The sequence below is a fragment of the Hemitrygon akajei genome, chromosome 8 (assembly GCF_048418815.1).
Source record: "Hemitrygon akajei chromosome 8, sHemAka1.3, whole genome shotgun sequence".
Taxonomy (NCBI): Eukaryota; Metazoa; Chordata; class Chondrichthyes; order Myliobatiformes; family Dasyatidae; genus Hemitrygon; species Hemitrygon akajei.
Window position 1 is genome coordinate 181,024,890 of NC_133131.1, and position 26,110 is coordinate 181,050,999.

Consider the following 26,110-nt stretch of genomic DNA (forward strand, 5'->3'; position numbering starts at 1 on the left):
CAGTACTGGATCTCAAGAGAGAGAATTTGTAGAATGTCTAAGGGATGGCTTTTTAGAACAGCTTGTTGTTGAGCCCACTAGGGGATCGGCTGTTGTGCAATGATCCGAGGTGATAAGAGAGCTTAAGATTAAGGAAACCTTTAGGAACAGTGATCACAACATGATCGAGTTCACTTCAAAATCTGAGAAGGAGAAACTAAATTCCAATGTGTCAGTATTTCAGTGGAATAAAGGAAACTGCAATAGCATGGGAGAAGAACTGGCCAAAGTTGACTGGAAAGGGTCATGAGCAGGAATGACAGCAGAGCAGCAATGGCTAGAGTCTCTGCAGAAAATGAGGGAAGTGCAATACAGAAATATTCCAAAGAAGAAGAAATTTTTGAATGGAAGTACACTTCCATTGTGGCAGACAAGTGAAGACAGAGCCAAAATAAAAGCAAAAGAAAGGGCATACAAGGAGGCCAAAGTTAGTGGGAAGATAAAGGAATGGGAAGCTTTTAAAAACTTGCAGAAGGAAACTAAGAAGGTCATTAGGAAGGAAAAGATGAATTATGAAAGGAAGCTGGTGACTAATATCAAAGCAGATACTAAAAACTTAATTTTTGAGTACATAAAGGGCAAAATAGGGTTGAAGGTAGATATAGGACCAAAAGAAAATGATGCTGGAGATATTATAATGGAGACACAGAGGTGGCAGAGGAACTGAATGCATATTCTGCATCAGACTTTACAGTGGAACACATCTGCAGTATACAGACATTCAAAAGTGTCAGGGAGGTGAAGTTCATGCAGTGAAAATTATGACTGAGAAGGTGCTCAGGAAGCTTAATGGTCTGAGGGTGGATAAACCTCCTGGACCCAATAGAATGCACCCTCAGGTTCTGAAGGAAGTAGCTAGAGATTGTGGAGGCATTAACAGTGATCTTTCAAGAATCTATAGATTCTGACATTGTAGCAGATGACTGGAAAATTGCAAATGTTACTCCGCTCTTTAAGAAGGGTGTAAGGCAGCAGAAAGGAAACTATAGACCTATTAGCCTGACATTAGTGGTTGGGAAGTTGTTGGAATTGATTGTTAGGAATAAGATTACGGACTACCTGGAGGCACATGACAAGATAGGCCACTGAAATTATTTGAGGAAATTAGTGGCAGTGTAGACAAAGGAGATGCAGTAGACATGGTGTACTTGGATTTTCAGAAGGCCTTTGACAAGGTGCCGCACATGAGGCTGCTCAGAAAGATAAGAGCCTATGGAATTATAAGGAAACTACTAGCATTGGTAGAGCATTGGCTGATCGGCAGAAAATAGAGAGTGGGAATAAAGGGATTCTATTCTGGCTGGCTGCCGGTTACCAGTGGAATTCCACAGGGCTCGGTGTTGGGACCGCTGCTTTTTACAATGTATGTCAATAATTTGGATTATGGGATTAATGGATTTGTGGCTAAATTTGCTGATGATACAAAGATAGGTGGAGGAGCGGGTACTGTTGAGGAAATAGAGAGCCTGCAGAGAGACTTAGATAGTTTAGGGGAATGGGCAAAGAAGTGGCAAATGAAAAATAATGTTGAAAAGTGTATAGATGGTCATGCACTTTGGTGGAAGAAATAAATGGGCAGAATATTATTTAGATGAGGAGAGAATTCAAAATGCAGAGATGCAAAGAGACTTGGGTGTCTTTGTGCAGGATACCCTAAAGGTTAACCTCCAGGCTGAGTTGGTGGAGAAGAAGGCGAATGCAATGTTGACATTCATTTCTGGAGGTATAGAATATAAGAGCAGGGATGTGATGTTCAGGCTCTGTAAGGCACCTGTGACACAACACTTAAGAGTATTCTGTGCAGTTCTGGCCTCCTTATTTTAGAAAGCATTTACTGACATTGGAGTGGTTTCAGAGAATACTCATGAGATTGATTCCAGGAATGAAAGGGTTACCGTATGAGGAACGTCTGGCAGCTCTTGGTTTGTATTCCCTGGAATTCAGGAGAATGGGGGGGGGGGGGGGGGGGAGAGGGGGATCTCATTGAAACATTCCAAGTGTTAAAAGGCCTGAACAGGTTAGATATGGCAAAGTTATTTCCTACGGTTGGGGAGTCTGGACAAGATGGCATGACTTCAGGATTACAGGACATACATTTAGAACTGAGATGTGGAGAAATTACTTTAGTCAGAGCGTGGTAAATCTGCAGAATTTGTTGCTACGAGCGGCTGTGGAGGCCAAGTCATTGGTGTATTAAGACAGAGATAGCTAGGTTCTTGACTAGCCAGGGCATCAAAGGGTATGGGGTGAAGGCAGGGAAGTGAGGATGACTGGAAGAATTGGATCAGCCCATGATTGAATATCCGAGCAGACTCAATGGGCTGCCTGGCCTACTTCTGCTTCTATATCTTATGGTCTTATGATGTGTATGTGTGTGTGTGTCTACCTATGCCTGTGTGTAAGGCAGGATGTGAGTTTCAGTGTGTGTGTGTGTGTGTGTGTGTGTGTGTGTGTGTGTGTGTGTGTGTGTGTGTGTGTGTGTGTGTGTGTGTGTGTGTGTGTGTGTGTGTGCGTGTGTGTGTGTGCGTGTGTGTCAGTATGGCTCAACGAGGGATGGTAATGCAGCCACTCTGCTCCCTGGCCTGGATATCAGGGCTTACCTTGATGGCATCAATATACTGCTTGGCAAACTTCTCGCACTCTTCCACCTTCCCTCGGTTTTTCTCCACCTCCTGCAGAATTTTCTAATAAACCCAAAACACCCGGATTAGCTTAAGTTCAATTATCATTCAATCATTATGAATATAACAATATGAAACAGTATTCCGCTGGGACCAAGGTTCAAAATACATTACCAAAACATATAGCACAAATAGCATATATGATTCTGATATTAGAAAAATATAGACACACAGAAATAAGTAATATAGCCCAAGTCCCTAAGTGGCATGTCTGTAGATTTATGGGAAGTTGTCCTGATCCAGGTTGTTCTTCCTCTGAGTGAACACTAGAGGACAGCACCAAGCAAATCCTGGAGAGCAGCACCAACAGGAGGTGCCAGTCACCAAACTAGTATGGATTGCAGCATGCCCCAGAGAGGCCTCTCCCACACAGCCTTAGTGCCTGCTCCCCAGGATGACTGCAACATATGACTCAATGGCATGGTCCTAACCCTCACCACAACCTTGTTAATGCAGCTCCCCTGCTGTTGGATTCCCCGTTGAACCAGTGAACCTGACTTATATTGTTAAATGACACACTACCTCAGTACAACGGCACTTAACTAGTCCAGGTCACAACACAACTACTGTGTGTATAAGTCCAACCATTACTATTGAGCAACTCACTGATGGGATAGTTTTGCAGAATTTGATCTTCTTAGTATCCAGAAGTGCCTTGTGATGGTAAAAAAAGATGTATAGGATGAACAAATACACCTTTGATTGCACCCAGAATTGGCCGCTGCATCCAACTGGCCCTATCTTACCAGAGCGCAAAGGCACAAAGCAACCAATACCAGTGACACAGAAGAGTGGTACTGATCCCAGTGCTGAGTATTTTCCTGGACCTACAGGCACACCCCAAGTCCGTCTCCCAAATTACAGTCCAACAAGTGGCCTGTGTCCACCGACCTCCAGTGCCCATAACAAATCCCTTTTCCTAGTGTCATTGTCTGGTCAATCCAATAATGATGGTTACTCATCACCCCTCCAGTGATCACTCCTAGTAATTGAGAATACCACCGCCGTGGTCCCCCTTAGTTACCGTGGTAACACCCACCCCTCACCCCCACTAGTGACCCTGGTCACTCCTCACCCACACATTACCTCCTCCTGTTGCAGCTGCTGCTTCAGGCCTTTGCTGTCTCGAATGGGTACAGCCTGGATTTTCTCCTGACGTTCCTTGGCACTCTGGATCCAGTCCATCAGCCAGTCATGAGCCTGGCGGTAGTAGGTCAGCTGGCGTCTGAGCTGCTCCAGCTCTCTTGAGCGGGTGTCAATCTGAGTCTGGATCCCATTCCAGTGCTCCAGGAGCTGTTGTATACATTCGCGGTATCGATCCAGGTCCACATCTCGCTCACTGTGGCTGCGCATCATCTGCTCACTCACTGCCTTTGCTTTCCCCAGTTCACCTTCCAGGTTATCAAAGAGCGGCTGGTGACCTTCCACCTCTGTCCGCATTCCCTAAACAGGATGGAATTCCCAATGGGTAAGTACCTCTGAGCTTGGCACTGGAACCAGAATCTGGGCCCTTCACTGTCAATTTCCAATCCCACACACACAGAGCCCCTCCCCATCCTCATCAAGTCCTACACAGGCCCCTTCCCCTTAGTGTTATCATCCTCTCACCATCCTCTTCCAGTCCTCCACCCCCTCTTTCCTTTCCAATCCCACACTCCCCCTTCCCATTCAGTACTACACCCCTTCCCCATATCCAGTTCTACATTGCTCCTTTCCTTCCCAATCCCACACACCCCTCCCCATCCAATCCTACACAGCTCCACCCTTCTTCTTAGTTCTGTAACACCCTCACCATCATCTTCCTATCCTAAGCTTATGGGGTGTTAGCTTTCATAAGTCGAGGGATAGAGTTTAAGAGTCGCGATGTAATGATGCAGCTCTATAAAACTCTAGTTAGGCCACACTTGGAGTGCTGTGTCCAGTTCTGGTCGCCTCACTATAGGAAGGATGTGGAAGCATTGGAAAGGGTACAGAGAAGATTTACCAGGATGCTGCCTGGTTTAGAGAGTATGCATTATGATTAGAGATTAAGGGAGCTAGGGCTTTACTCTTTGGAGAGGAGGATGAGAGGAGACATGATAGAGGTGTACAAGATATTAAGAGGAATAGACAGAGTGGACAGCCAGCGCCTCTTCCCCAGGGCACCACTGCTCAGTACAAGAAAACATGGCTTTAAGGTAAGGGGAGGGAAGTTCAAAGGGGATATTAGAGGAACGTTTTTTACTCAGAGAGTGGTTGGCGCGTGGAATGCACTGCCTGAGTCAGGGGTGGAGGCAGATACACTAGTGAAGTTTAAGAGACTACTAGACAGGTATATGGAGGAATTTAAGGTGTGGGGTTATATGGAGGCAGGGTTTGAGGGTCGGCACAATATTGTGGGCCGAAGGGCCTGCAATGTGCTGTACTATTCTATCTTCTATGTTCTAAACACCTCCCTTCCCATTCAATCCCCTACATCCTTCTCCTTCCAGTCCCACCCTGCCCCCAATCCTATGCAATGGAACAGAGGGACACAGGAATACAAGGGCACAGTTCAACAAAAGCAGTGTTTCAAGTGGTTACGATGGTGGAAAAGGTACTTAGCACACGGGCCTCCGTCAGTCAGGGCACTGAGTATAGGGGTTGGTATAGTATTTGAGAGGGGTTAGCCAGGCTAGGCCTTTATTCATTGGAATGTAGGAAAACCTTACAAAACAATAGACAAGATGGACGGCAATAATCTATTCCCCAGGGTACAGGAGTGCAAAACTAGGGACATAAATTTAAGTTATAAAGGAAAGATTTAAAAGGTACCTGAGGGGCAACTTCATGAAGAGAGAGGTGAGTAAATGAAATGAACTGCCAGAGGAAGTGAATGAGGAATGTATAATAAGCTGCTATATAGGACCCTGGTCAGACCCCACTTGGAGTACTGTGTTCAGTTCTGGTCGCCTCACTACAGGAAGGATGTGGAAACTATAGAAAGGGTGCAGAGGAGATTTACAAGGATGTTGTCTGGATTGGGGAGCATGCGTTATGAGAATAGGTTGAGTGAACTTGGTCTTTTCTCCTTGGAGCGACAGAGGATGAGAGGTGACCTGATAGAGGTGTATAAGATGGTGAGAGGCATTGATCATGTGGAAAGTCAGAGGCTTTTTCCCAGGGCTGAAATGGTTGCCACAAGAGGACACAGGTTTAAGGTGCTGGGGAGTAGGTACAGAGAAGATATCAGGGGTTAATTTTTTTACTCAGAGAGTGGTGAGTGCGTGGAATGGGCTGCCGGCAATGGTGGTGGAGGTGGATACGATAGTGTCTTTTAAGAGACTTTTGGATAGCTACATGGAGCTTAATAAAATAGAGGGCTATAGGTAAGCCTAGTAATTTCCAAGGCAGGGACAACTTTGTGGGCCAAAGGGCCTGTATTGTGCTGTAGGTTTTCTATGTTTCTATGTTAAGCAGTGCTTGGATAGGTGCAGGAAATAGGGACTATTGGCTGTGGACAGCATGGAATTGTGGGCTGAGGGGCCTGTATCTATGCTGAATTGCCCTATGACTCTAAGTAATGTAATCAATGCCTCAAACAATGAAATCTACCAAATGTTGATAGGACTAAATAGGGTGGATGTGGAGAGGAATTTTCCTGTGGTGGAGGTATCTGGAACTAGAGGGCACTACTTTAGAAAAGAGGTAAGGAGAATTTGTTCTTTAGCCAGAGAGTAGTAAACTTGCGGAATGCTCAGCCACAGACTGCGTTGGAGGCAAAGTCCATGGGTATATTTAAGGTGGAAGTTGATTGTTTCCTGGTGATTCAGGACATCAAAGGATATGGGAAGAAGGCAGGTGTATGGGGTTGAGTGGAATCCAGCATCAGCCATGATGGAATGGCGCCGAAAACTCAATGGGCTGAATCGCCTAATTCTTCTCCTATGTCTTATGGTCTTATGGCAGGTTGTTTTGAGGAAGTAGAGAGGCTACAGGACTGAGACAGATGAGGAGAATGGGCAAAGAAATGGCAGGTGAAATTAGTGTTGGAAAGTGTATGGTTATGCACTTTGGCAGAAGAAGTGAAAGGGTTGACACTTTATAAATAGTGAGAAAATAGTCAAAGGGACTTGGCAGCCCTTGTGTAAGATTGCCTAAAGGTTAATTTGCAGGTTGACTCTGTGGTGAGGAAGGCAAATGCAATGTTAGCATTCATTTCAAAAGGACTAGAATATAAAAGCAAGGATGTAATGTTGAGATTTTATAAAGCACTGGTGAGGGCCCCTTATCTTAGAAAGAATGTGCTGAAATTGGATAGGGTTCAAAGGAGGTTTATGAAAATGATGCCAGGATTGAATGGCCTATCATATAAAAAGCATTTGATGGCTCTGGGCATGTATTCACTACAATTCAGAAGAATGAGAGGTGACCTCATTGAAACTTATCGTATGATGAAAGATTTTTCTTCGGTATTCACTAAGGAGAAGGATATTGAATTGTGTAAGGCAAGGGAAACAAGTAGGGAAGTTATGGAAACTATGATGATTAAAGAGGAGGAAGTACTGGCGCTTTTAAGGAATATAAAAGTGGATAAATCTCTGGGTCCTGACAGGATATTCCCTAGGACCTTGAGGGAAGTTAGTGTAGAAATAGCAGGGGCTCTGACAGAAATATTTCAAATGTCATTAGAAACGGGGATGGTGCCGGAGGATTAGTGTATTGCTCATATGGTTCCGTTGTTTAAAAAGGGTTCTAAGAGTAAACCTATCAATTATAGGCCTGTCAGTTTGACGTCAGTGGTGGGTAAATTAATGGAAAGTATTCTTAGAGATGGTATATATAATTATCTGGATAGACAGGGTCTGATTAGGAACAGTCAGCATGGATTTGTGCGTGGAAGGTCATGTTTGACTAATCTTATTGAATTTTTTGAAGAGGTTACGAGAAAAGTTGACGAGGGTAAAGCAGTGGATGTTGTCTATATGGACTTCAGTAAGGCCTTTGACAAGGTTCCGCACGGAAGGTTAGTTAGGAAGGTTCAGTCGTTAGGTATTAATATTGAAGTAGTAAAATGGATTCAACAGCGGCTGGATGGGAGATGCCAGAGAGTAGTAGAGGATAACTGTTTGTCAGGTTGGAGGCCGGTGACTAGTGGTGTGCCTCAGGGATCTGTACTGGGTCCAATGTTGTTTGTCATATACATTAATGATCTGGATGATGGGGTGGTAAATTGGATTTGTAAGTATGCAGATGATACTAAGATGGTGGTGTTGTGGATAATGAAATAGGTTTTCAAAGTTTGCAGAGAGATTTAGGCCAGTTAGAAGAGTGGACTGAGCGATGGCAGATGGAGTTTAATGCCGATAAGTGTGAGGTGCTACATTTTGGTAGGAATAATCCGAATAGGACATACATGGTAAATGGAAGGGCATTGAAGAATGCAGTAGAACAGAGTGATCTAGGAATAATAGTGCATAGTTCCCTGAAGGTGGAATCTCATGTAGATAGGGTGATGAAGAAAGCTTTTGGTATGTTGGCCTTTATAAATCAGAGCATTGAGTATAGGAGTTGGGATGTAATGTTAAAATTGTACAAGGCATTGGTAAGGCCAAATTTGAAGTATTGTGTACAGTTCTGGTCACCAAATTATAGGAAAGATGTCAACAAAATAGAGAGAATACAGAGAAGATTTACTAGAATGTTACCTGGGTTTCAGCACCTAAGTTACAGAGAAAGATTGAACAAGTTAGGTCTTTATTCTTTGGAGTGTAGAAGGTTGAGGGGGACTTGATAGAGGTATTTAAAATTATGAGGTGGATAGATAGAGTTGACGTGGATAGGCTTTTTCCATTGAGAGTAGGGGAAATTCAAACAAGAGGACATGAATTGAGAGTTAGGGGGCAAAAGTTTAGGGGTAACACAAGGGGGAATTTCTTTACTCAGAGAGTGGTAGCTCTGTGGAACGAGCTTCCACTAGAAGTGGTAGAGGCAGGTTCGGTATTGTCATTTAAAGTAAAATTGGATAGATATATGGACAGGAAAGGAATGGAGGGTTATGGGCTGAGTGCAGGTAGGTGGGACTAGGTGAGAGTAAGCGTTCGGCATGGACTAGAAGGGCTGAGATGGCCTGTTTCCGTGCTGTAGTTGTTTTATGGTTATATTACATCCTCTCTAGTTGGTACCTCTGTATATTGATTTAAAAAACTTTCCTGAACACATTTTACAAACTCTAACCCACCTAGACCTTTAACAGTACGGGTGTCCCAATCAATATGTGGAAAATTAAAATCCCCTACTATCACAACTTTATGTTTCCTGCAGCTGTTTGCTATTTCTCTGCAGATTTGCTCCTCCAATTCTCACTGACTATTGGGTGGTCTATAATTCAACCCCATTAATTTCCACACGATCAATGCCTCTCATCATCTTATACACATCTATCAGGTCACCGCTCATCCTCCGTTGCTCCAAGGAGAAAAGGCCGAGTTCACTGAACCTGTTTTCATAAGGCATGCTCCCCAATGCAGGCAACATCCTTGTAAATCTCCTCTGCACCCATTCTATGGCTTCCACATCCTTCCTGTAGTGAGGCGACCAGAACTGAGCAGTACTCCAAGTGGGGTCTGACCAGGGTCCTAAATAGCTGCAACATTACCTCTCGGCTCCTAAATTCAATTCAACAATTAATGAAGGCCAATACACTGTATGTCTTCTTAACCACAGATTCAACCTGCACAACGAGTGAATCTGCAGATGCTGGAAATAAATAAAACAAAACACAAAATGCTGGCAGAACTCAGCAGGCCAGACAGCATCTATGGGAGGAGGTAGTGACGAGGTTTTGGGTTAGCATTTTTCTCCCTTTCCCCCTTTCTGTCAATTCCTCCGCCTCCGCCGCATCTGCTGTCAGGATGAGGCCTTTCATTCTAGGACAAAGGAGATGTCTTCCCTTCATCCACTATCAACTCTGCCCTCCATCGCGTCTCCCGTATTTCACGCACCTCTGCCCTCACCTCATCCCCCCGCCAGCCCACCAGGGATAGAGTCCCCCTGGTCCTCACCTATCACCCTACCAGCTTACAGATCCAATGTATAATTCTCCGTAACTTCCGCCACCTCCTACGTGATCCCACCACCACCCACATCTTCCCCTCCACCCCACTCTCGGCTTTCCGCACGGATCGCTCCCTACGCGACACCCTTGTCCATTCATCCCCCCCATCCCTCCCCACTGACCTCCCTCCGGGCACTCATCCCTGCAAATGGAAGAAGTGCTATACCTGCCCCCACACTTCTTCCCTCACCACCATCCTAGGCCCCAGACAGTCCTTTCAGGTGAGGCACCACTTCACCTGTGAGTCAACTGGGGTGATATACTGTATCCGGTGCTCCCGATGTGGCCATTTATACATTGGGGAGACCCACCGCAGACTGGGAGACCGTTTCGCCGAACACTGGCGCACAGTCCTCCAGCAGTGGCGGGATCTCCACAGGATCTCCCTGTGGCCACACACTTCAATTCCACAGACCACTCCCACTCCGATATGTCTGTCCATGGCCTCCTCTACCGTCAAGATGAGGCCACACGTAGCCTCCTACCTGCCGGCATGAACATTCAACTCACAGACCTCAGTTGATACCCCTGCCCCCCCCCCCCCCCCTTACCCCCATCCCTATCTATTATTTTAGTCTGGTTCTCTTTCTCTCTCCTTTTTCTCCCCTCACTATAATCTCCCCCCAGCCCTACCTTTCTTTCTCTTTTATTTCCCATAATTCTCCACCTTCCCCCTAGCCCATTTCCCTCCAGCCTATCACTTCCTAGCTCTCTGCTTTATCCCTCCCCCCACTTCTTATCCCCCCTCGACTATCCCATGTTACTTCACTCCTGATGAAGGGTTTCAGCCCGAAACCTCGTCACTACCTCCTCCCATAGATGCTGTCTGGCCTGCTGAGTTCTGCCAGCATTTTGTGTTTTTTTTTAAATTCAACCTGCACAGCTGCTTTGAGTGTCCTATGGACTCAGACCTCAAGATCCCTCTGATCCTCCACACTGCCAAGAGTCTTACCATTAATACTATATTCTGCCATTATATTTGACCTACCAAAATGAACTTTACACTTAACTGGGTTGAATTCCATTTGCCACTTCTCAGCCCAGTTTTGCATCCTATTGATGTCCTGCTGTAACCACTGACAGCCCTCCACACTATCCACAACACCTCTAACCTTTGTGTCATCAGCAAACTTACTAACCCATTCTTCTGCATCTTCATCCAGGTCATTTGTAAAAATCACGAAGAGTAAGGGTTCCAGAACAGATCCCTGAGGCACACCACTGGTCTCCATGCAGGGTATGACCCATCTACAACTACTCTTTGCTTTCTGTGGGCAAGCCATTTCTGGCTCCTTACTTTCTCAATAAGCCTTGCATGGGGTACTTTATCAAATGCCTTGCTGAAATCCATATACACTACATTTAAATGCGAGATGCAAAGGGACTTGGGAGTCCTTGTGCAGAACACAAGGTTAACTTGCAGGTAGAGTGGTGGTGAGGAAGGCAAATGCAATGTTAGCATTCATTTCAAGTAGTCTAGAATACAAGAGCAGGGATGTGATGCTGAGACATCACCTTGAGGGTTCAGAACAGTTCTGGGCTCCTCATCTTAAAAGAGATGTGCTGGCATTGGAGAGGGTTCAGAGGAGGTTCATGAGGATGATTCTGGAAATGAAAGTGTTCTCATAGAAGGAACGTTTGAATGCTCTGTGTCTGTACTCGCTGATATTCAGAAGGATGGTGGGGGGGGGGGGGGATCTCATTGAAAACTTCCGAATGTTTAAAGGGCCAGACTGAGTAGATGTGGAAAGGATATTTCCCTTAGTGGGGGCGTCTAGGACAAGAGAGCACAGCCTCAGGATAGAAGGGTGTCCATTTAAAACAGATGCAGAGAAATTTCTTTAGCCAGATGGTGGTGAACTTGTGGAATTTATTACCACAGGCAGTTGTGGATGCCAGGTCTTTGGGTGTATTTAAGGCAGAGATTGATAGGTTCTTGATAGAACACAGCATCAAAGGCCACGGGCAGAAGGCCAGGGAGTGGCGCCGAGGAGCTGGAGGGAGAAAAGGATCAGCTGTGATTGAACGGTGGAGCAGACTTGATGGGCCAAGTGGCTTAATTCTCCTCTTATGTCTTATGGTCTTATATTATGATCACTCCCCTAAGGGTTCCTTTACCTTAAGCCCCCTAATCAATTCTGGTTCAATGCACAACATCCAGTCCAGAATCCTCCACATCCTCCCTGGTGAATATGTAAATTATTAAGTTACATTCTTCATTCAGAACCTCTCATATTCCTTAGCTACACACATAACTTATCTCTAATCTTTCCATAGATACCCTCTTCTTTCTAATGAATTTTGAAATGGTCTCAGGATTCTTAATGTCACTGCACAAACCTACCTTCAGCTGATGTGTGTGGACCTCCAGTGACTTGGTATCAGCAGGAACACTGTTCACCTCTCGCAGCCGCCTTTCATATTTTCTCACCAGCTCTTCAGCCTCCTGCGTACTGCGGATGACCACCTCAATAGTCTTCAATCTGCAGACAGAAGTTGTGAGATCCTGAGCGATGGGCAAACAGGTTGCTAGCCTTGCTGCACTCCCCATGGAACCAGGCTGATCATAACAGTAGAATGTGTAATATACAAGACAATGGTCAACAACATCTCCCGGTTCTGAGCTTCTGTACTTTGCAATGCAATGCAAAGTCAGTGACTGACAGAGTCCACAAGTGTAGGAAACAGTGCTGGAGGAACTTGGACCTGCGGAAGGAAGTGGGTAGGTGATTCACCTGGATTCTCTTTTCAGATACTGCCTGACCTGCTGACTCCCTCTGAAACTGGGATGTTTGTTCACAATTGTGTAATCAGATTACACTCTCAGAGGGTAGGTCTTTTAGGGAAACTGCAGAAGTAGAAGCCTATGGTGTCCATTCAGCACCTCGACCTTACCCTGTCTCTCATTCATGGCAGATATTCCAAATTCAGTACCCTGTTCCTGTCCTCTCCCCATATTCATTGCCCACTTTAGCTCAAAGAACTAATAACTTCCATCGAACATACTTGATGACGTGTCCTCAACTGTTTTCTAAGGTGGAGAACAGCTTTGCCATACTCCAGAATGACCCACAGCATTCTCTAATCTCTTATTCCTGACTTCCCTGCCACCAAGAGCATCCTACCACCATCCAGTCTGTCCCATTCTGCGTTAGTGAGGTTCCGACCAGTACTGACGATAGACCGGGCTGCACTGATCTCCATCTGTCAGCTATACATCGCAGAACCAGCCTGGTGCATGTGGTCTCTATACAGTCTAACCCACATCTCCCAGCATCGACTCACTTCTCCAGGTACACCGAGGACAGGCTGTAGACTCGATCCATCTTCTGCAGAGTGAGGTCAAGCTCAGAACGGAGCACAGGTGCACTGCTCAGCTGTTCAGGTGCAGACAGTACCTTCTCAGTCTTCTCAGTTACAGCGTCCAGGTTCGTTTTAATCCCAGCCAGTTCCGAGTGGATTTTCTACCACAGAAAGATAGACACAGAGAGATGCAATTAGAGACAGATTGAGAAAGAGAGAGAGAGAGAGAGAGAAAGAGAGAGATAGAGAGAGAGAAAATGACAGAGCGAGACAGAGAGACAGAGAGAGAGAGTCCGGGGCTCACATTATTGAGGGGCATGACTGAGGGAGGGTCACACTATGGGAGAGGCAGTACTGAAAGAAGCTCACACTGTTTGAGCTCTCTCTTCTAAAATTGAAAATTTGTGGTAAAATCATCAAATAACAGCTTTAGAGACTGCCCAAAGGCTTCGAGAGTGTAGAGAAAAACCTCAGCAGTGGTCTGGAACAGTTCCCTTTCCTGGAAGGATTCTGTTTTCGGTCCATGTCTCTTTGGTGCTGAGTGGTGGGTGCAGCTGGTGGATTGTCAAAGCTTCGAGTCTAACTTTGCTGGGAGCGAGGATGGATTTATTCTGGTGGTGACGCCAGAAAAACCCCTCCCATTTGGAGTGCCTAGCTCAGGGCGACTGAGTGAAGAGCACTTTGGACTTTGGAGCAGCCAGTGGGAAAATGGAGTGGCCCAGGAGATGCTTTCATTTACAGTGGCATGGATGATACTGAGGTTCACCCTGCCTATCTGCTCGTTCCTCCCCTCCCCCTCCTGTCTCAACTCTGAACGCTTTCTTTTGACTCTTTGCTGGTGTTCTGCTGAGTGTAGACAATGTAACATCCCAGTGGTGGTGGTAAACTCTTGAATTTTGACTGTATTAGAATTTTGGGTTGCAGCTCCAAGGAGCTGGCACGGCAGTCGTATGTGGAGGCTTCGAGCTCACGAGGAGGACCACCTGTTCAAATTACTGACTTTAAAGAACGCTGTACAATGAATTCCCACTTCAGTAAGTAGGAATGATGCCATAAAAGCCATGGTTGACGGTTGTACGGGCATTGTTGTATCAGTGGTTTTGAATGGGAAGACTATTTTCTATTTGAAGTCGGCGATGAGTGTGATTTTGGCCCTGAGTAAGGGGTTAAGGGTGGGGTGGGGGGGGTTCATGCAGGTTGACCCCAGTGCAGATGGTAATACTCTCAGACGTTCACCCTCATATCCCTGATAAGGCCCTCTTCCCCTACTTGCACTCCCTAGGCGAAGTGAGATCAAAAATAACTTCTGTGGGCTATGAGCACCTATTCTCATTTCAGCAACATCTGCTTTTGTGGTTGGAGTGCCGTTGGGATGCCGAGGGACAACGTCATATACATTTTGTGGAGCATTATTACACCATCCTGTGGTCTACAGGCTGCCCAAGGTGCCATGCCTATAAAGAGCTTAGGCATATTTGGAAGAATTGCCTGAACTGTCAGGCTGTCAACTCTGCCTTGGAGGCACAAGGTAATACCACTGGGCCTTCCCCATTGACCCCACTCCTGCTGTTCCTCCCCTGTGCCATTGGCTGTGGAAATCCGGGATGGGCACGGTGCAAATGACGGTAAGGGGTGGTTTCAGGTGGCGGGTAGGATGGTATGAAGAAGAAGCATCTGAAGGCTTTTCCCCTAGAGAAGGAGTGGGTGGTTATTGTTGAACTGAGCACACAGGGTCCTGTGGCTCCTGAGATCATAAGACAGAGACAGAGGTGGAGTTAAGATGGCACCAAACTGTGACTCCTTTGCTTGCATCTTCAGAAACAGCTTCATTTCTATCTTTAATATCTTTATTTTCACCTTTCAGGGTTCTTTTGAAGACCCTGACCTGGGGTTACATGCTGACTTCGGTTCTTTGTGGGAATGGGACCCATTCTCAGGGTTTCAGGACTGGCCGTTGTTCGGCACACCTGAGAGTCTCGGCCTGAGAGTCCAGCTCGTGTTTGGAAGCCTAAGATTTCAGGGTTCTGGAGACAGGCAGATCGAGGGTCAGTATCTTGGCAGGAGACCCGTGTGTTGTTGGGGGTGTTGGAAAATCTTCTGCTGTGTGCCCAAAGACATGAGATCTTTGCGATCTTCCGATGCAGAGCTCGATAAAAGCGATGTAATGGACTTTTAACGTCGTAAACCAGTGAGCTGTTTGTTATGTCTCCCTGCTCGCTGGGAAAATGGAGACACTCCTTCTCCCTTATTAGGGAGAGAGAGAACCTGTGGTACGGTGAATGCTGGTGTGTCACACAAAGTCTTTAAGGTAACTGCAAGTCTGTGTCTTTGCTATTGCTTTGCTCACGCTTGAGTGCAATGCTTGCTTTTTCTTGCCAGTGGGGGGAGGGGGGGGGATTGTTGCTCACTGCCGCTTATGCACAGGAGTGGGGAGCTGGGGGGGGGGACTTCGGGGTTTTTATGTTTAACTGTCATTTATTCTTTGGGACACTTCTCTGTTTTCATGGATGTTTGTGAAGAAAAAGCATTTCAGGATGCATATTGTATACATTTCTCTGACATTACATTGGTCCTTTGAACCTTTGAACAGAGGAGCAGAATTAAGCCATTCAGCCCATCAAGTCTGATCCATCAATCCGTCATGGTTGATCTTGGATCCCACTCAACCCCATACACCTGCCTTCATGCTATATCCTTTGATGCCCTGACTGATCAGGGAACTGATCCAACAAGAACCTGGGAAGTTGGGGGAGGGAAGGTGGTGCCAGAGACTGAGGATGCCTCTGAAATGGAAGTCATTGTACCTCAGCATATCTGTGGCCTGAAACGTTGGAGGGATGTGTTCACTGAGACTGGAGATTAGCGACCACAATATGAGGATGATTTATCCACACTAAAGGTCGTATGCACAGCGTATAATCCCTCAGAGCTGGAGGAAAGCCCTATTGTACAGGGGCTCTAGGCTGCTCCTGACCATAAGCTGATGAATGGCGCACTGTAGAAGAGATATGTGGGGAGACAGATGTGCTTTCAGTTGAGGCTGCACACTCAGAGCACCTATTCCCTGGGGAGGGGCAAAGCCCTGTAGAACAGGGGTCACTTGTGGGGAGAGTCGGAGTGGGTTAAGTTTCCCAGATTGCGGCCTCATTCGAGGTCAAGTGCCCTGCTGAGGAGTGTCTGGTCCATGAGGGGAACTGGAGCAACCCTGGATCACCATCCCATGTAGCTAATCAGAGAGGGAGTGCTCCAAGGGGTGAGGAGGGAGTGCTGATACCGGGCAGGGTGACAATCAAGTGGATATGGGCATGACCCAGCTGGTTCTTAACCTGGCTCTGGGAGGGAATTGGGATCTAGGGGCAGAGGGACTTAATGGGTACTTTGCATCTGTCTTTACTGTGGAAGACACTAGTGCCAGAGGTCGGTGAGTGTAAGGGAGCAGGAGTGAGTGCCATTGCTATTACAAAGGACAATGTGCTAGGCAAACTCAAAGGTCTTAAGGTGGATAAGTCACCTGGGCCAGATGGACATCATCCAGAGTCCTGAGGGAGGTTGCTGAAGAGATAATGGATACATCGGCCATGATCTTTCAAGAATCACTTGATTCCGGCATGGTCAGAGGACTGAAAGATTGCAAACATCACACCACTCTTTAAGAAGGGAGGAAGGAAAAAGAATAGAAATTATAGGCCAGTTAGTCTAACCTCAGTGGTTGGGAAAGCGTTGGATTCTATTACTAAGGATGAGGTTTCAAAGTACTTGGAGACAAATGATAAAATCAGCATGGTTTCTGTAAAGGGAAATCTTGCCTGACAAATCTGTTAGTGTTCTTTGAAGAAGTAACGAGGAGGTGGACAAAGAAGAGGCAGTGGATGTCATTTACTTAGATTTTCAGAAGACATTTGTTAAGGTGCCACAAATGAGGCTGCTTAACAAGATAAAATTGTATGGCATTACAGGAAAGATACTGGCATGGACAGAGGAATGGCTGACAGGTTAGAGACTGCGAGTGGAAATAAAAGTGGCCTTTTATTGGTTGGCTGCCGATGAATAGAGGTGTTCCCTCAGTATTGGGACTGCTACTTTCCACATTTTTTTGTCAATGATTTAGATAATGGAATTGATGGCTTTGTGGCAAAGTTTGCAACTAATATGAAAATAGGTGGAGGGGTAGACAGTGCTGAAGAAGCAATGTGATTGCAGCAGGACTTAGACAAATTGGAAGAATGGGCAATAAAGTGGTAAATGAAATACAGTGCAAACACGAGGAAATCTGCAGATGCTGGAAATTCAAACAACACACACAAAATGCTGGTGGAACACATCAGGCCAGGCAGCATCTATAGGGAGAAGTGCTGTCAACGTTTCGGGCCGAGACCCTTCGTCAGGACTAACCGAAAGGAAAGATAGTAAGAGATTTGAAAGTAGTGGGGGGAGGGGGAAATGCAAAATGATAGGAGAAGACCAGAGGGGGTGGGATGAAGCTAAGAGCTGGAGAAGGGAAAGGATCATGGGATGGGAGGCCTCAGGAGAAAGAAAGTGGGGGGGGGAAGCACCAGAGGGAGATGGAGAACAGGCAAACAACTAAATATGTCAGGGATGGGGTAGAAGGGGAGGAGGGGCATCAATGGAAGTTAGAGAAGTCAATGTTCATGCCATCAGGTTGGAGGCTACACAGCCGGTATACAAGGTGTTGTTCCTCCAACCTGAGTTTGGATTCATTTTGACAATAGAGGAGGCCATGGATAGACATCAGAATGGGAATGGGACGTGGAATTAAAATGTGTGGCCACTGGGAGATCCTGCTTTTTCTGGCGGACCGAGCATAGGTGTTCAGCGAAACAGACTCCCAGTCTGCGTCGGGTCTCACTAATATATAAAAGGCCACACTGGGAGCACCGGACGCAGTATACCACACCAGCCGACTCACAGGTGAAGTGTCGCCTCACCTGGAAGGACTGTCTGGGGCCCTGAATGGTGGTGAGGGAGGAAGTGTAAGGGCAGGTGAGCACTTGTTCCGTTTACAAGGATAAGTGCCAGGAGGGAGATCGGTGGGAAGGGATGGGGGGGACGAGTGGACAAGGGAGTCGCGTAGGGAGTGATCCCTGCGAAAAGCAGAAAGAGAGTGGGAGGGAAAAATGTGTTTGGTAGTGGGATCCCATTGGAGGTGGCAGAAGTTATGGAGAATTGTACATTGGACCTGGAGGCTGGTGGGGTGGTAGGTAAGGACAAGGGGAACCCTATCCCGAGTGGGGTGGCGGGTGGATGGGGTGAGGGCAGATGTGCGGGAAATGGGAGAGATGCGTTTGAGAGCAGAGTTGATGGTGGATGAAGGGAAGCCCCTTTGTTTAAAAAAGGAAGACATCTCCTTCGTCCTGGAATGAAAAGCCTCATCCTGAGAGCAGATGCGGTGGAGACGGAGGAATTGTGAGAAGGGGATAGCATTTTTGCAAGAGACAGGGTGGGAAGAGGAATAGTCCAGGTAGCTGTGAGCGTCTGTAGGCTTATAGTAGATATCAGTAGATAGGCCATCTCCAGAGATGGAGACAGAAAGATCAAGAAAGGGGAGGGAGGTGTCGGAAATGGACCAGGTAAATTTGAGGGCAGGGTGAAAGTTGGAGGCAAAGTTAATGAAGTCGACGAGCTCAGCATGCGTGCAAGAGGCAGCACCAATGCAGTCATCGATGTAGCGAAGGAAAAGAGGGGGATGGATACCGGTATAGACTTGGAACATGGACTGTTCCACAAAGCCAACAAAAAGGCAGGCATAACTGGGACCCAATATGGGTGCCCATGGCTACACCCTTGGTTTGGAGGAAGTGGGAGGAGCCAAAGGAGAAATTATTGAGAGTAAGAACTAATTCCCTAGACGGAGGAGAGTGGTGGTAGAGGGGAATTGGTTAGGTCTGGAAACCAAAAAAAAAGCAAAGAGCTTCGAGACCATCTCGGTGGGAGATGGAGGTATATAGGAACTGGACGTCAATGGTGAAAATAAGACGGTGGGGGCCAGGGAACTTAAAATTATTGAAAAAATTCAAAGCATGAGAAGTGTCACGAACATAGGTGGGAAGAGATTGAACGGGGGGGGATAAGACAGTGTCAAGGCATGCAGAAATGAGTTCAGTGGGGCAGGAGCAAGCTGAGACAATAGGTCTACCTGGACAGGCAGGTTTGTGGATCTTGGGTAGGGGGTAGAAACGGGAAGTGCAGGGTGTGGGAACTATGGGGTTGGTGGCAGTGGATGAGAGATCCCCAGAGCTGATAAGGTTGGTGAGGGTATAGGAGACAATGGCCTGGTGCTCCTTAGTGGGGTCATGATCAAGGGGTAAATAAGAGGAGGTATCAGAGAGTTGTCGTTGTGCCTCGCCCAGGTAGAGGTCAATAAGCCAGACAACAACAGCTCCCCCCTTATCAGCAGGTTTTATAGTGAGGTTGGGATTGGTGCAGAGGGAGCGGAGAGCAGAGCGTTCGGAAGGAGTGAGGTTGGAATTGGAACAGGGTGTGGTGAAGTCAAGATGGTTGATGTCCCGTTGGCAATTAGCAATAAAGAGATCCAGAGCAGGCAGAAGACCAGAGCGGGGTGTCCATGAAGAGGAGGAGGGTTGAAGACAGGAGAAGGGGTCATCGGTGGGGGTAGGAAATACAGTGTTGGGAAATGTATGATAATGCACTTTGGTAAAAGGAACAATAGTACAGACAATGATCTAAATGAGAATAAGGTTCAATCATCAGAGGTGAAGAGGGACTTAGAAGTTCTCATGCAAGACTCCCAGAAGGTCAGAATGAGAATCAGAATCAGGATCAGGTTTATTATCACCAGCATATGATGTGAAATTTGTTAATTTAGCTGCAGCAGTTCAATGCAATACCTAATATAGAAGAGGAAAAAAAAGTAATAATAATAAATAAAATAAAAATAATAGAGAAGATTTACTGGAATGTAAAAGAGATGTAAAAGATTTACTAGAATGTTACCTGGATTTCAGCACCTAAGTTACAGGGAAAGGTTGAACAAGTTAGGTCTTTATTCTTTGGAGCGTAGAAGGTTGAGGGGGGACTTGATAGAGGTATTTAAAATAATGAGGGGGATAGATAGAGTTGACATGGATAGGCTTTTTCCATTGAGAGTAGGGGAGATTCAAACAAGAGGACATGAGTTGAGAGTTGGGGGCAAAAGTTTAAGGGTAACACGAGGGTGAATTTCTTTACTCAGAGAGTGGTAGCTGTGTGGAATGAGCTTCCAGTAGAAGTGGTATAGAAGCAGGTTCAGTATTGTCATTTAAAGTAAAATTGGATAGGTATATGGACAGGATAGGAATGGAGGGTTATGGGCTGAGTGCGGGCCAGTGGGACTAGGTGAGAGTAAGCGTTCGGCACGGACTGTTTCCGTGCTGTAATTGTTATATGGTTATAATAGTAAGTAAATCAATTACAATATACGTATATTGAATAGATTTAAAAAATGTAAAAAAACAGAAATTCTGTATATTAAAAAAAAGTGAGGTAGTATCCAAGAGTTCAAAGTCCATTTAGTAATCAGATAGCAGAGGGGAAGATACTGTTCCTGAATCGCTGAGTGTGTGCCTTCAGGCTTCTGCACCTCCTACCTGGATTTACAGGTTGGGTCTGTGGTAAAGAAGACAAATGCAATGTTGGCATTTAGTTTAAGGGGAATATAAAAGCAAGGAGATAATGCTGAGCTTTTATAAGACACTAGTCAGGCCTCACAGAGTATTGTCAACAGTTTTGGAGCCCGTATCTCAGGAAGGATGTATTGTCATTGGAGAGTCCAGAGGAGGTTCAAGAGAATGATTCCAGGAATGAAAGGATTAACATATGAGGATCATTTGGCAGCTTTAGGCCTGTACTCACTGGAATTTAAAAGAATGCAGGTAGGGTGATCTCACTGAAACCTACTGAATGTTGAAAGGACTAGACAGGGTGGATGTGGAGAGGATGTTTCCTATGGTGGGAGTATCCTGAACTAGAGGGCACAGCCTCAAAATTGAGGGGCGACCCTTTAGAACAGAGGTAAGGAGGAATTCTTTCAGCCAGAGAGTAGTAAATCTATGGAATGCTCTGCCACAGACTGTGGTGGAGGCCCAGTCTGTGCATATACTTAAGGCAGAAGTTGATTGTTTCCTGATCGGTAAGGGCATCAAAGGGTATGGTGAGAAGGCAAGTACATGGGGTTGGGTGGGATCTGGGATCAGCGATGATGGAATGTTGGATCAGACTCAATGGGCTAAATTGCCTAATTCCGCTCCTATATCTTATGGTCTTATAGCCCTGGTGATGTGGTGGGGTCTCCCATTAGGATGGTGATGAGGAGTGAGGTGGTTACGTTGGGTGCAGATGGTGACAGCTTGGAGCGTGACAAGAGGGTGGGATGTGGTGTGGGAGAAGAGGGGTCTTTTTTTCAAAGCTGAGATGGAAGACTTCCTTGACCCCAGCACTGAGACACAACCTGTCTCTGTGGATGAGATCCAGAAGTTCATGAAGACCTACTGGAGGAAACTGTTTTAAGGTCCAGCTAGCCACTGATCACTAGTCAGGTCTACAAGAGGTCATTCAGTCTAGCCACACTATCCTCCAAAAGAAAGGGACGGAGTTGAAATTACCCGCAAGGAGATGCTCCAATTTAAGAGACCCCTGGAGTCCCTGGAGAAGTGTTGTAAGGTGAAGACAGGAAAGGGCTTGAAGGAAAGCTCTGCTTCTTCTTCCTAGGGCTCTGGTAAGAGATCTCAATAAAGTGTGTCAGGAAGTTAAGTGTTGAAACCCTGAACATCATTGGTGATAGGGGGGTTCTCTCCAGATTGCATAGTCTGAGACAGGAGATAGGGCTGAGCTTCTTGCAGGAAACCTGCATCGTTCCAGAGATGAATCCACCTGGCTCCTGGAAAGGCGAGGGCAGGGTCCACATGAGCCACCTCAGCTCCATTTCCAGTGGGGTGGCCATCTTATTGGCCCTTTTTTTCCCAGCCAGAGATATTACAGGTTCAGGAACTCGTGCCAGGCTGCCTGCTTCACCTTGCTGTGCACCAGGATGGTGAGCCAATGCATTTAGAGGGGATGGAGGCACGAGGAACGACTGACTGTACATCTCCAGGGCGCTGCCTCTTGGGCCACAGTACTGGCTGCCTCCACGTGGCTGGTTGTGTGCTCAGACCACCTCCTGGTGTGGGCACAGTTCAACGCCCTACCTACAAAGGTTGGGTCTGTGTACTGGCATTTCAGTCACAGGCTGTTGGAAGATGGTCGTTTCTAGGATTTGTTCTGTCAGTTTTGGAGGACCTGGCAGGAAGAACAGGGGAGTTTCCCTCTCTGAGGCTGTGATGGGATGTGGGCAAGGCTCACATCTGACTGTTCTGCCAGGAATATGCTCATGGGTTGATCACGCAGCGCACATCTGGGATCGGTCGGCTTGAGAAGGAGCTGATTGATTTAGAGTCCCAGCCAGGGCTGACCAATGGAGATCCGCCCCTCTGGGATGAGTACCAGAGGAAGGAGGCGCTGAGGCACCTGCAGCTCGAGAGGTCCCGAGGTGCTTATGAGAGGTCGCAGGTCTAAATTCAACAGGATCTGGACCATGCCTCATCCTTCTTCTACTCTCTCGAGAAGGGGAGCTGTGTCCGCAGGCAGCTTGTGGAGCTGCTGGCAGAGGATGGCTCCTTCGTCACAGACCCGGTGAAAATAGTTGTGGAAGTACATTCCTTTTATGAGGCTCTATTCTCGCCAGATCTGTAGAGTGAGGATGCACACAGGGTTCTGTAGGAAGATGCCAAGGGGTTCTAGCTGCCCCACTATCTTTGGTGGAGCTGACCCGTGTCCTCAACCAGCTGCAGAGAGGCAAATCCCTGGGACAAGATGGTTTGACTGTTGAATTTCTCCAGCCCTTCTGGGACATCTTAGGGGCTGATTATGCAGGGGTATTGGGGAAGAACATGGCGGTGGGTGAGATGACCCTCTCTTGGTGCAGAGCAGTTGTAACCCTGCTGCCAAAGACTGGGTATCTTGATTGCCTAAGGAATTGGCACACAGTATCCCTCCTCAGTGTGAAGTACAAGAACTTTTCCCAGGCAATGGCCGCCGTCTGGGCTCTGTGCTGGTTCAAGTGGTCCACTGTGATCAGTCCTGCATGGTCCCAGGGCAGTCCATTCAGGACAATATCCACATCGTCACGGATCTGATTTACCTGTGCTGAGAAGCTGGTCCTCAGTCACCCTTCTCTCCCTTGACCAAGGCATTTGCCAGGGTGGACCATGAGTATTTTTCTTTGGGACTTTGCATGTGTTTGTGCTTGGGCCACATTTTGTGCTTTGAGAAGGGCTGCATCAGGGGTGCCCCATGTTGGGGCAGTTATACTCTGTTTGTGTGGAGCCATTCCTGTGCCTTCTCTGTAAGAGGGTAACTGGTTTGGTTTTGCGTGAACCAGACATGGAGATCATCCTTTCAGCTTACACTGACATCCTCCTCCTTATGGTCACCATCCCATTGACTCGTAGAGAACGCAAGACTGTGAACAGGTCTGCTTGGGTGCTTCATCTACAAGGGTCAAGTGGAAAATATATGCAGGCCTCTTGGTGGGTCAATGGCAGGTGGATCCCTACCAGAGGGGTTGAGGCCCTTTGCGTGGAGCACCACACACCTCCTCTACTTAGGAATCTACCTGCGCTCGATGGAGGAAGCCTGGCTGGCAAACTGGTGGGATTTGGAGAAAAAGACCTCTACCCGGCTGGGATGCTGGTCAGGCCTCCTTCGTGCAATCTTATACTGGGGAAGAGAGTTAGTAATAAATCAGCTCATTGCCTGCATGCTATGGTCCTGGCTGGTTACTTTAGTCCGGCCCCTGCTTTTGTCTCCAGGACCCAAAAGAAGCTGATGGATTTCTTTTGGGGCAATAGGAGGCATTGGGTCTCTGGTGTGGTCCTGATCACGGAGAGTGGTCAGTCATTAGTGTGCATGTGTACCCTACTTGCAGTTCTCCACCTCAGGACCCTGCAGAGATACCTGTACAGTGACCACTCTCTGAGATGGCATGAACCTTCTCTGCTGCGGACACTGTCTTCCAGCGAACAGTATCAGCCGTGCTGCTTTGAGGGTACTGCCTCACTTTTACTGAGCTGTTAAGGGTATGGGGTGTAGTCTCATCCAGACAGGGTGCTCAGAGGGGGACTGGTCCTTCCTATCACAGTGGGTGCCGAGGGGGCTCAGGGAAGCGGAGGGGTTCCAGCTGCACCAACATCTGATCGGCTGGAATTGCTTGTTGCACACAGGCCTTGGGATAACACGTGGGAGAGGGTCCTGCATAACATGAACCATCTTGCAGGGATGCCCACCGTGCCCTTCCATGATGCTCCAAGGTGTTTCATGTACAGGCTGCTCCTGCACACCTTTCACTTCCTTGCCTTCGTCTGCTGACCAGAGTCGCCTTGGCAGCCTGTTTCACTGTCTGGCAGCAGAGGAGGTCCCCAGTGGAAATCTCTCAATGCTGGGGTCCTTCCTCGTACATTGGGGACCTGGGGTAGAGGTGGTGCACAGGGCAGTACTGTACTCCAGGTTTTTAAGCAGGTTCACTGACACCCCATCCACCTATCCATTCTGTGGGCAGGAGGAGTCAGTATAACATGGAGTGTACATGGAGTGTAAGAGGTTGCAGATCCTGTTTGAATATCTGAAGATGCTGCTCATCAGGTTCAGGTTGTACTTCAGCCCCAAGCTCCTTATCTATGGAAACCCAGTCCGGAAGCGGGTGGCTTGCTCCTGGGCCTGGCCAAGATGGCCGTTCACGGGTCCAGCTGGTGGAAAGTCGAGGACTCTGCTAGAGCCAAATGCCTGCCCCTTTTCCAGGGATACACAGGGGACTTCTTTAGCCAAAGGGTGGTGAATTTGTGGAATTTATGCCACATGCAGCTGTGAAGTCCAGGTCATTGGGTGTATTTAAGGCAGAGATTGATAGGTTCGTGATGGGACATGACATCAAAGGTTACGGGGAGAAGGCCGGGAACTGGGGTTGAGGAGGAGATAGAAAAAAGGATCAGCCATGATTGAATAGCGGAGCAGACTCAATGGCCCAGATGTCCTAATTCTGCTCCTGTGTCTTATCGTCTTATTTCCGGGAGCGATGGGCCCCCCCAGTGAATTGACTGTTTTAGACACTAGTAATCAAATTTTAATTTGAATTTATTCACTGTCTTGTTTATAGTTAATGTTTGTAATTTGTATATTTGTTGTGAAAATAAATTTCCATAGTTTTGTAAAACATAAAGGGAGATACTATGGGGCAACATGATGTGGGGTAGACACAGGACAATGTGATCCTCTGTCCAGCTAAGCACCTTGGGAATGTTCAACTGCTCTTCCACAGTGGTGTCCTCACCTGGCTAACTAGGCTGTGACAGCCTGGGGTAAATAGCAGTGAGTCTCACCATTACTGGCACACAGAAGGTGAAAATAGTTCATCTGCGGCACCCTCTCACCAATCCAACATCATGGCGTTCCCAGTGGGCTTACCCGCTGTTCAATCATCCGTTGTGTGCAGTCCCGCAGGGGCTCTCGGTCCAGTGGCTGCCTGATTTTGTGCACTGTTCGATCTTCACATCGATCCAGCTGTAGGCGAATATCCTTCAGCTGCGTCACAAACTTCTTACAGCTCTGCTCAACTTCCTCACCTACAGCACAGGGGAGAAGGTTAAACCATCCCTCCAGAAAAAATCTGTACCTCACTTTCCCAGCATCTAAACTTCCTATAGTCTCATTTTCTCCCACTGTCAGCATTTTCATTCTCAGTCTCAGTCTGGAAAGGATTCTGATTGTGTGGCAAAAACATCATATGTGGTCCTAGTACCCAAGAAGGGCCAATCAAAAGTCTGAATGACTACCATCCAGTGGCCCTCACTTCACACATCATGAAGACCCTAAAGACGCTGGTCCTACCTCACCTCAGACCCCTAGTCAGATCAGCACATGATCCCCTGCAGTTTGCCTACAAGCAGCACTGTGAGGATCGTCTTTT

The 26,110-nt window shown here is 47.0% G+C and overlaps 1 protein-coding gene across 15 annotated transcripts in view; it reads right to left on the reverse strand.

Moving 5' to 3' along the window:
• The window catches only part of LOC140732488 (plectin-like), a 384,936-nt gene that overhangs the window by 78,775 nt on the left and 280,051 nt on the right, over positions 1–26,110 (reverse strand). For all 15 annotated transcript variants that reach the window (XM_073055248.1, XM_073055247.1, XM_073055243.1 and 12 more), the window contains 5 exons: positions 25,609–25,766; positions 13,081–13,259; positions 12,140–12,278; positions 3,807–4,163; positions 2,640–2,723 (listed from right to left, as the gene is read on the reverse strand). In XM_073055248.1, coding sequence (XP_072911349.1) covers positions 2,640–2,723; positions 3,807–4,163; positions 12,140–12,278; positions 13,081–13,259; positions 25,609–25,766 — 917 coding nt within the window. The remainder of the gene's footprint in view (positions 1–2,639; positions 2,724–3,806; positions 4,164–12,139; positions 12,279–13,080; positions 13,260–25,608; positions 25,767–26,110) is intronic.